This window comes from Artemia franciscana, chromosome 20 (assembly GCF_032884065.1).
Source record: "Artemia franciscana chromosome 20, ASM3288406v1, whole genome shotgun sequence".
NCBI lineage: Eukaryota > Metazoa > Arthropoda > Branchiopoda > Anostraca > Artemiidae > Artemia > Artemia franciscana.
In genome coordinates this window covers 12,026,932-12,039,191 of record NC_088882.1, presented here as the reverse complement: position 1 = coordinate 12,039,191, position 12,260 = coordinate 12,026,932, and the positions used below count along the sequence as shown (strand labels likewise).

Sequence of the window (12,260 nt, the reverse complement as noted above, 5' to 3'; positions counted from 1 at the left end):
AACAGACCTCCATATTCAAGTTCATTTATGTGGATTCCCTGACATTTTATGCTAAATGCTAGATCAAGAAGTTAGGACTTTCAAATTTTTAAGATATATGCCAGATCAAGGTTTGGAAAACTAAAATATTGATTTTAGAACACAGGTGGATCACAAAAGAAAGCACATTAGAACAGCATAAAATTCAAATATTCTGATTCGATGGTTGAAAAAAAGCATCTGGTTAGTTGTCATGTAGAAAAATCAAGGCCAATTATGCAATTGGATACTTAATCTCATTTGACCACCAGTAGTCAGCAAATGTTTTCCCACTGCGGTCCGCTCAAGTTAGATTTAATATTCTGAATTAAAGACTATAAAAGTAGGCTAAAATAAGTTGAAAAATAGAAAAAGTCTAACCTCCCAGATGTATCGCATTGGGAAATCTTCTAATATGTCAGTTTCACGAACAGGTATGCCAAGTAAAGGTCCAAATTGTGTAAAACTTTGAATTGTTTGTCTGGCTACTACACTCAGTCCGTGATTTGGATCTCTTTGCTCCAGTCGGAATGCTCGTGGAAGTGATGCCATACTTAGCGGAGTTTCAGCCGCCAACAACGCTGAAAAATAATTTTTGAATGGAGGTTCGGAAAAAGGGACTGAAAATACGTATTTTCTTAAGCTTGTATCTTGCGCTTATTTTAGGATACCTAATATAATATTTCTGATACTTTTTTTTCAAAAATTCAGGGAATGTTGACAAAAAGAAATGCTCAAAACTCAAGTGAAACCTTTACTTAAAACATTCTTATTGATTTTCACATACAAAAATGAATATACATTTTTGAAAAAAAAAACTAAGAAAGAATTGTTATGCCTGTTACCAAAATCTGGAATAATAGTCAAAATAATATCAATAGTAATAATAATTACGACATATATGGAAATTATTCAACAAAAAGTACATTTCGGCACAATACTTCAGGAGAAAATGACAATGATTTGACAACAAGCATTTTAAACATTCTCCTTCGGATCCTTCCGCCAAAGCAAATGATCCAAAATCTCTTTTGTATTTTTCAATACCAAAAGAAGCTAAAAATTACATTAGAAAATATTAAATGCAAGGAATAGATAATAACTATCACTAATTGACTGTAAAATTATAAGTCAATGAAAAAAAGTTCAAGTCGACCTCAAGGAGGTTAAAAAACAGCTAATTTGAAGAATTTCTTAAAAAACATGGAAACAAGATCCTAAGTCAAGGCCAGATAAACGGCGATTGAAGTGATTGGGCCAAATTGAGTCGCGCAGTTGAAAGAACCCCGCGTTACCATCAAAACGAACAAAATAAGATTTTGAAATTTGAGCAAATTGTTTTGACGATAAGGGATAAATTATGAATTATATAAATAATTAAAAATAAATTTATTTTAAATTTGCATTGTAGGATGAGATTTATTAATGTGTTCATTATTACATAATATATACTTATAATATAGAAAACCGATACACGGATAAGTTCATGTCAAATATCTTAAATTAAAATTGGAATAATCCTATACTAGAGAGAAATTCTTAATATACATAAACTACTATGAAGGTATATTTTATTGAAATATTTAATATATACAGAAGTCCCTGCAAAAGAAATCCAAATGACCTGCGCACCTATTCGATCTGGGCCTGTTGACCAAAGCCATTGAAAGTTAAAAATGAAGAAGGAAAAGCGAAAAGTCGTACAAAATTTGAGCGAAAACTTCTCAAAATGACAGCCTCTTTTTAAAAAAGAAGAAGAAAAGAGTCACTATTCCGTACTGAAATGGTTTTCTTTGTCTTTATTTTTTTTGGCTATTTTACTTGGAGTGTCAACTTCAAAAGAGAAGGGAAGGCAAGATTATTATACAAATAAGTGGATATACGATAATAAAAAAAAAAGTTAAATTTGGAATACTAATGAAAACCCCACACAATTAAATAACAATACAAAAAAGGGAAAAGACCATCATATAAATTTTAACGTGAAAAAGAAACAAAATTGTAAGTACCAGCAATGTAACATTATGAACAGATTGACAGAATTAACTTGATTGTAATATGTAGAACTAGAAAGAGGACAGGTTGACTTATACAGTTTTCCCAGGTGAAGTAAATTAAAACCATCAAAGGATTTTCAGTAATTTCTTTTTTTTATCTAATTATTTTCTATGTTTTAAGGCGATACGATACCTTAGCATCCTTTGTCAAGCCCCATTGCCTGACTGTCATAAAGACAAAGAACAAATAAGTGAATTCTCCCAGGTAACTAGCCACAATCGAGAGCTATTGAGAATTTGTAGTTTAACTACGAAATTTGATTGGAACGACGATACAATTTTACGGCCCTTTTGTTAGTAAGCTTGTCAATCAAATCGGCTAGCATTACAGGAAACTCCCAAAGATGTCAAATTTTTTAAATAAAATTTTCTACAAGCTAATTTTTAGTGTTTTTCTAGCAGTTATGCTAGAAAATTTTTAGGGATTGTCCTTTCCTGAACTTAAAAAAAAAATTCTTCTCCGTCCTATTGAAATACTTTCTGATGATGTAAGTTTTAATTACACAGAATATTGGAGGAGTTTTCGTTTTAGTTAACTGATTTTTTTGCGCTTTCCTAGCAGTTATGCTAGAAAATTTTTAGTGATTGTCCTTTCCTGAACTTTAAAAAAGAAAATTCTGTTCCGTCCAATTGAAACACTTTCTGATGATGTAAGTTTCAGTTACACTGAATATTGGAGGCGTTTTCGTTTTAGTTAAACTGATTTTTTGCGCTTTCCTAGCAGTTATGCTAGAAAATTTTTAGTGATTGTCCTTTCCTGAACTTTAAAAAAGAAAATTCTGTTCCGTCCAATTGAAACACTTTCTGATGATGTAAGTTTCAGTTACACTGAATATTGGAGGCGTTTTCGTTTCAGTTAAACTGATTTTTTGCGCTTTCCTAGCAGTTATGCTAGAAAACTTTTAGCGATTGTCCTTTCCTGAACTTTAAAAAAGAAAATTATTCTCCGTCCAGTTGAAATCCTTTTTGATGATGTAATTTTTAGTTAGATTGAACACTGAAGGCGTTTTTGTTTTAGTTAAACTAATTTTTAGCGTTTTCCTAGCAGTTATGCTAGAAAATTTTTAGGGATTGTCCTTTCCTCAGCTTGAAAAAAATCTGCTCCGTCCAATTGAAACACTTTCTGATGATGTAAGTTTCGTTAAAACTGAATATCTCTATCTCCAGCACAAAATGGGAGAAGTTTAAATAGTTTGTCAAACATTTCCAGGAAAGCTGGTGTCGACTTCTAGTTTCCAGTCGTTTACTCTGTTCTCATACACAAGCTCTAAAATTTACTGCAAGACTGAATCAATTTTAACAGATTGGTCAAACAAACTAAAAATTTTATAATGAACGAGATAGGGTGATCTTTTTGGGTACCGTATCCTCTTAACATCCTTCGGCTGTTTAGAGAACTAAGATTAAAATCCTAACAACCAAAGCGTGATTAGCCCTTGTAGGCTTTGCGACTCTTGAGGAACTACTTGCAAAATTTTCATGACGCAAAAACTTTTTTTCCTTTTTCTGGCTTAAGATTTAACACAGAAAACCATTTAAAGGTGGAGTTAAAGGCAATACTTAAAGAATAATGTGATTGGCTTATAAAAACACGTCAGAGATATAAGGTAATGAAGCTAAAGCGCACTCTTTATCACAGAACTATAGAAAGGTAATCTCTCTCTTTCCCTTTTGCTGAGATGGATGCATAAAATTAATTCCATGAAAGATGAGACGTCTAAGAATTAAAATCGATGTTTCAATTCTCCAGTCAGTCAACGGTAATTTAAAATACGGTATGTTACATAATATAAATTCCACAGGAAAACCCTTGTGAAAAGGAGACAATAGAAACTTAACCCGAGAACATTTAAATCATTTAACCCGAGAACAAAATGAGATAGGATGAACAAACGAGCTAGGCCAACAATAGAACTTGTTCGGTTTGACAACTGAACAATTTGTTCTACAGCTTTTTCCGATTTCTTTTAGGGAAATGCCAAATACACCTTTTGAATTTTTCTGGCCAAATTGTTTCACATTTTCAAATTCTCATGCTAACCATGGTATATACCGGTAAGAAGCTAATTTGAATAATTCTATAGAACAAATAATAGAAACACATCATACGTTTCCGGCTATTATTTTAAAGAGATGCCAAGGATTTTTAAGATTTTTTTTATTTGCGTTTTAGCATGGGGAATATTTTCGTATTATTTGGCATAAGTTAATTAATCAAATAATCAATCAATAAATCAATTAATCAGCGACTTTTTGAACAGATTTTTGTAATTAGAGAATAGGATACTGACTTTATACGATTAAGTCCTTTAACACAGAAACCACAAACTGGAAAATATGAGAAGTTCTTTTTAATCGATTTGACTTCTGAAAAACTCATGTAAACTAGCGGGAGGAATATTTTTATTTAGCCTCTTCTCAGTTTCTGAGTTTTTTCAAAGGCTCATAAGAGCTCCGAAGAATTTCTTACTTTCATTTTTGCTTTCTAATGTAGTTGTTTGGATTCTAAATCTACTTTTTGCATTCTATTTTTATTTTTAGAATCCTAATAAGAATGCCTTTGAATTCTATTTCTTTAGCTTTTGATTTCTGATTGAAATACATTTACAGTCCAATCCTAATTATTTCCCTCATAATCCTAATTTAACTTTAAAATACTCAAATTTGATTTTTTTCTTTAGAACCAATTTTCTTATTTCACTGTCCCTGTGGACGAAATAGTTCCAGGATAGAACCTTAAATTATTTCGATTTTTATAAATTTTTTATTCAAGTCAATCAATAGCACCTCAACTGGCTTTACAAACCTCCTTCTAAAAGAAGATTAGCTTTAGGGTATTTAGTGTTCTCGGTCTGGTCAGGAAATTTTTCCTCACCCGCAGAACTTGCTGTTTCCTTTTCTTCTTTCCTTTCGTCAATTTTTAAGTTGTTTGAATCCTCGTCAGAATCTTGCTTTCCTGCAATTGATGCTCAGATAAATTTCATTTCAAAAATTAATGCTCACATTTACAAACAATATTCTATAACGAGTCTTCAAGCAGAAATAGTCCAGAACGAGTATCAATTAAATCCTTTAAGAAGAGTCTAACCGTACACATCCATATACATCCATACACATATAATAATAACAAGTAAAATAAATATCAAAAATCAATATCTCGTCAAAAAATAATAATAATAAAAATATAAATATATTTAAATAAATAAAAAATAAACAAAGACTACACAAACTATGGCTCCTCATCCGCCCCTCCCAATAAATACTCTTTTAATCTTTTCTTAAATTGCTGTAGCTGTTCAGCTGCCTTAATACTCGCCGGAAGTACATTTCAAACACTTGGTCTCAAGTAGCGAATCATAAATTCTGCCCGAGTAGCCTGCCTATGCTCAGTCACAAGGTTATACTCATTTCTAGTGCTATACTCTTGTAAGCAACTATTACTCATATAAAAATTAGGAAAAAAAAACATCAGGGCATTTATCATTCCTACATAGATAACAAAATTGCAGCTTGATAATCCCTGAGCTGTCCAACATTCATCACTCTTAAATTTCAATAGCAAGTCCCTGCATCATTAAAAACTTTCACATTTTCTCCAATTATTCTAATCACTTTATTTTGTAAAATCTGGAAACGTTTATAATTAGAGTAGAAATTGCTAGTCCATAAAAACAACCATATAAAATATAAGGACTAATTGTTGCATGATATAAAAGAAGTAAAACTTTATTTGTCGTTTCCAACATAAATTACAATCAACATAAAAACCAAGGTATCGCACACAATCTACCTGATTCAATGGCTCTCCACTCAATAGAATTTTTCCACCAAGATCAATAGGTGTTCCCAATCTACTGTACACCATAAACCATCAAATTACAAAACTATAAAATTAGCTTTACTCACAGTTAGTGATAAAAGGCTAAGACTAGTGAATTTATAAAGTTGGGCCATTACACTATTAACCTTTTCTATTAAAGATTCAACACAACGACTAGAAAAAGTAAGATCAGTATCATCTGCAAACGAAGTAAGGCAAGCACCCGGCAGGTAGAATCTCGTCGTATCAACATAAATAAAACTAGACCTACGTTCCCTGAGCAACGTGAAGTGTTGCGGAAACCTTTGTCCGGCTTCGCCGAATAAAGTGTTGCGAGAGCAACACTTTGGTTTTGTTTCTTTGCTATCGATTAAATGCTGAGGTTGTCAGCCTATCGAAGCTTTTAAAACGTTATGTTCAAAGAAGAACGCGATCAGTAATCACATGATCAAATGGCTATTCCTCAGCGTTGAAAAAACAACAATAACAAAAGAATATCGAAATAAGGGACTAAATTGACTTTGCAACCAGTTGAACTTTATCCTTTTCAATCGTAGACATCGTGACGGATCAAGACTTTGAACAATATCTTATATAATCTAGTTGGTATTATAAAGCTATCCGTAACTTTCCAAGATCAAAATACCATAGATGACACTCTATTAATTATTACGAAACTGCCTCGTTGTTTTACGTTATCGTTTGCACCCGTTGCGTAAACACTGAATTCTAGGTTACAGTGAGTATGGGTAGGCTACACCAACTAGCACAAAAGTTAAAAACCCCTCTTCACAAAAGATGATTGTACCCTAATAGACGATCATTACTTACAAGTCCCCTACATGTCTTACCACTGGAACCAGCTCGGTCTTATCATCAAATACACTGGAAACAAATGATATGTACACCAAATAGCAAAATTTGCAAGCCCCTCACTGCCGAAGATGATTCTGACCTCACAGTTGACCAAACCTTACAAGTCCGCTACATGTCTCACAATTGGTATCGGCTTATTTTTGGTTTCAGTGTATACCCTACTACTGAAGTTGTCAACCCCTTGAAACTTTCAAACTAGTATATCTCATGAAGGAATTTTTGTATCAAAAAATGGATGACATATACTTGGATCAGCTCATCAAGAGCTATCGATTGCCCTCAAAAAAAAATTATATCTGTCTTAGTTCAAAAGTTGATTTTTTTGCCCTAGGCCAACTTTCTAACGTCACCACTTAGAAAGAAGCAAAGGATAAGTTCCAATTTCTTTAGTAGTGACAGAACTTTTAAATTTTAAAAGTTACATCTGATAACATTTCCCTACCTCCATCCCAAGTCCCAAAAAAACAAATGATAAACCCAGCGAAAATCACGGCAGCACTTTCGGACCCGTGGGAAAATGCCGCTTTTTTGCTTCTGTAAATTTTTCTATTTATCACTCAAAGAAGATATATTGGCTGTGGGGCCAGGTAACTGCCGCATATATTTAACACTTATAGATTTTAGTCCATCTACAATTTAAAAGTGGTGCCTGTCTGCTTGCCCGCTAGAACGGAGCTTTCCACTCGAAAGCAGAAACATGGTTTTATGAAACGAAAGCTTGGCTGCACAACTTCAGATACTCCTCTCTGACATAGGCTACATAACTCCACTTCACTTTGCAAACCATAGGCTCTGGCTCGTGGACAAGCAAAAACCGTCCTTTTTGGCCCCAGGCAAGAGTTCTGCGGAGCTTTCCAAAATGTAATGCCATATTCATCAATCCGGCCTGAGGTCCACACTTTCCGTAAAAACCACACAGGTTAGACCCTTACCAGTTCCAGGAATAAGCCGACGGCGCCACAGGAAAAAAAATGGGACAAAACCAAAGTGTTGCTCTCGCAACACAATAAAGCAGTGGACCTGAAACAGAAACCTCCATCCCTTTACAGTGGTAATAAATTTCAACCAAAAGAACCAAATATGTTTCCGTTCCTTTTACTGGCTAAAAATAGTAAAATTTTGACCATATGGCTATTTGATGTATTCTTATATGCTTTTAAAAAAGCGAGTAGTCTTTTTTTCCAGAAATAAGTAACAACGTTGTGGGATTAGGAAAAAACTTTATTCATACCAAACTTGCTTCCAAAAAAATCCGTTGGGAATGAAGTATAATTTCCATCATGGAAGCATAGGAGAACGATGTGTTTTTTCCATCCTATTTCCCTTTCCTTACCTTTCATTGGTTTGCACATTGCTGTAAGAACACTGGCATAAATTCAAATAGTTTCACTATCTATCGTGGCAGAATTTCAAATCTAAAAATTCCTTTTAAACTCAGAAAATAATTCCATAATTATCAAAATCAAAATAGGTTTTAAACAGGATTTCAAAAAGAAAACAAAAACAATTTTAAAATGTAATTTCATCAATCTTTACAGAAAACAATTCCCATGATAAATTTTAATTAGTAATAAAATTGAATACTAAGTAGCTAAAGTATAGTAGTTAATTAAATCAAATTTATATTATTGAAAGTATCATTTTATGTTCAGTGCATACTCAACACATACCCCCATGATAAAAATAGGTTGAAAAAAAAACACTGAAAATGAGGGCATTTATGCGACTTCACGCCTAAGAAGCAGATTATAACAATAAAATCAGAAAAATTCAAACATCAACAAAATGTTGATTCTCGAAGCCTACTATGCCTTCAAAGGAAAATTACACCCTCCTAAAATGTCTGATATCATGCGTTATGCTCTTGTTTTTAGCGGGTTTTTGACACGTGTTTCTTCTCTTTTTTTATTGTCCACCCGAAACTACCAAATCTGTATGAGTATATACGGAGTTTTGTTCATCAAAACTTACATTCTTGATTTTTACTTATTTTTTCAGATATATAAATTGGCTGAAATTATCACTTAACCAATTCAAAAATGAGATTGCATTTTCAATGTCCTTGGTCCTCTGATTTAATATGCCACAGAAAATGCCTAAACTAAGTTTGATGTACCACTTTTCGTGTGGGCCTGATGACTATAGTTACAAATAAGTTGAATAGCAGCTGGCTAATGAGGTTACCTTCTAGCTTGCTCTTGCCCCTGCTTTCACTTTCTTCATCAGCCAAATCTGGCTCCCCTCGGTAGTCCAGAATACAATCTGTCGGTATAAACAACGGACAATCAGTATCTGGATGGCTCGTGTTGCAGCTATAGCAAGGACGGTTCTTATCTTCAACCGTTAAATTGAGGCATTCATTCACCGAAGATGCTGCTCGAATATTGAGCGGAATAGGTGGATCAGGAAATTCCTAAAATGATACAAATCTGCTGAAAACCACAGTCCCTTTTAATGTGAAAAATTATAGAGCATTAAACAGAGGCCATTCATTTAAAACCTAATCTCAATTATGTGCTAAAATTGAACAATAATGGAAGCTCAATATAATTTTTTTTTTAAGATTTAGAGAACTTCTTTTAAAATTAAAGTTATGAGTAGAAAATTAATGGTTTTGAGGGCATTTATAATAATAAAAAAAACTTCATCTTTATTACTTGTTATTTTACCAGAACTCATTAAGAAATAGAAGCTGTTCAACCTAAACTACTTTAAAAAAAAAAGGAAAAAAATCCATGCTGACCAATGGTATGGGTTGCGCAGGTACCGATCTCCTGATTCGATGCCTTTGGCCGGGAGTGCAATGTGAGGTTGGGGGTAAGACATCCAAAGTTGACTAATCCTAAACTACGAACGTGTTATTATTTATCATTACTAGAATAGCAACCAAATATTTTTCTAAACATAATATGATTCCATTGTATTTATATATATATATATATACATATATATATATATATATATATATATATATATATATATATATATATATATATATATATATATATATATATATATATATATATATATATATATATATATATATATATATATATATATCTATATATATATGTATATATATATATATATATATATATATATATATATGTATATATATATATATATATATATATATATATATATATATATATTACATATATATATATATATATATATATATATATATATATATATATATATATATATATATATATATATATATATATATACAAAACATTTATGGAGTATCAGCGGTTTGACTTTTAATTTTAAGGACTATTATAAAAGTAAACAAAGGGAATTTCTTACATTATCTTACATTATGTATATCAATATATATATGTATATATATATATATATATATATATATATATATATATATATATATATATATATATATATATATATATATATATATATATATATATATATATATATATATATATATTATATTAAATAAAAAAAGTTTTTTAAACAAGGAGCAACATTAGAACGCAAAACGAACAGAAAATTATCCCATGTAAGCTGCCGCAAAAGGAGCTGCCGCCTCCCCGATTCCTTGCTCTTCACGTTAAGGTTTTTTTTAGCACTTTAAGAAAGCCTCTTCTTCTAATTAAAAGGCCCAGTGCTTCACGAGTCGTTCTTAAAAAAAGGTGAAAAACAGTCAAACTTTAGCGCAATGAGCAAAGTTTCAAGGAGGGATGTGGCCCCTTGTTGTGCAAATAATTGATGTTGCAATGAGTGTTAATGTTGCTCCTGACTTTCAGTTGAAAAAACTTTCTTTTTTATTGAATTTCTGATCGTTTATCAAGTAATACTTGTAAATTTGGGCCCCTCTCCATGAAAAATGCCCTTCCATCACGGAAAACTCCTCCATAAAAATTCTTCCCATGTAAAATATCCCCTCCTTCCATAAAATTTCCTCCAGAAAAATCTCCCCCCGTAAAATTTCCTGCGGACGATTCTGACTGAAAATTCTCCTTAGCAATTTTTATTTTTAAAATAATTGAATTTCTAATCGTTTCACCAATCACTCAAGAAATACCCCTTTCCGTGGAAATTTTTCCTGGGAATCCTCCCCACCCCCAGTGGGAAGCTTCTTCCGTACGAAATTCCCAATTAGAAAATTTCTACTGCAGAGTATTTTCCCAAGGACAATTCATCCGGTGGAAACAACTCCCTCCCACCTGGAAAATCCTCCAAATAATTTCAAACCCGTTGAGAATTTACCCTAGATATTTTCATCTCCACATGCAAAATTGAGTCGGCAAAAAGAGAGCAGACAAATAAAAGGAATTTCGTATAGTAATTCTCTCAAGCCCCCCTAGCATAAAATTTTCTTCTGGAAAGTTCACCACCGGAAACTTTCCTAATCCTCAAATAATTCTTCCCATGGAAACCCGCCCCAGCAGCCTCCATGCGAAAAAGCCTGTATACTTTCCAATAACATATACCTCTATTTTCTCTAAAATTTTGAAAGTTTTATTTACAATTTCCTCTTTGACGATATTCAAGATAAAATCAACCCAAATCAGTTGGCTTTAGGCCAAATCATAGCACCGCACATTACTTCAAACATCTTCAGTTAAATAGTTCTACGTTGAGGCTGTTTTTGCTGATATTAGCAAAGGCTTTGACAACTTGGATCATCAGACAGTTATTGATAAAGCAAGGGCTTTAGGTGCCAGAGATTTTGTTTTAGGTATGTTAGCTAGTTTTTTGTCTGGTTGCAAGCAATGTGTACTCCTTCCTAACGCAGATTCATCAGGTTCTACCTTGATTTCCCGTGGAGCACCTCAAGGGACTAAATTAAGTCCTTTAACATGTTTAATTGTTTTTTAACTATGTTTTACCAAGTTTTGACAACGCTTTAAAATATGCAAATGATTTGACATTACTTAACCTTTGTCAAACCTTTAATACTTCGAACGTTAAACTTGAATCACTAATATTAACAATTAACAACTAAATAATTAAGTAATTAACAACTAAATAATTATCTTGCCAATATTAAACTCAACGTAAGCATACCCAAAAGCAGTTTAATGCTATTCTCCTTTGTAAAAAATATGCCCCCTATCAATAATTACCTTTTTATACCAAATTTAAATACGGTTAAACTGCTTGTTGTGCAGTTGGACAATGACCTTAAATGGAAGTCCCACATTTCTCACTTATCTAAATCTGGTAGTTTTCTCCTTAAATCTTTCTCCCTTCTCAAACGGTTCTCCATATCAATCCCAAACCTTACAATAATTTATTGTTCTTATATGTCTCGAATATGAATGTGCACCCCTGTCTCGAATATGCACCCTGTCTGGCACCTTGGGTTGACCAAAAACCAATGTTCAAAATTGAAAGCATTCGAAAAAGAGCAATATAAATTATACTGGGGACGTCCTATACTACATACGATGAAGGTTTGGCTAGACTTGAACTTACTACATTGGAATCACGACGTCACATCATTGCCATGAACTTTGGTCACA

General features: G+C 32.6%; 1 protein-coding gene across 6 annotated transcripts in view; it reads right to left on the bottom strand.

Annotated features, from left to right (window-relative positions):
- Positions 1-12,260, bottom strand: part of LOC136039763 (uncharacterized) — a 93,677-nt gene that overhangs the window by 48,220 nt on the left and 33,197 nt on the right. For 4 of the 6 annotated variants that reach the window (XM_065723622.1, XM_065723623.1, XM_065723626.1 and 1 more), the window contains 3 exons: positions 8,956-9,184; positions 4,882-5,031; positions 400-599 (listed from right to left, as the gene is read on the bottom strand). In XM_065723622.1, coding sequence (XP_065579694.1) covers positions 400-599; positions 4,882-5,031; positions 8,956-9,184 — 579 coding nt within the window. The remainder of the gene's footprint in view (positions 1-399; positions 600-4,881; positions 5,032-8,955; positions 9,185-12,260) is intronic. The other 2 variants (XM_065723624.1, XM_065723625.1) reach the window with 1 other exon arrangement.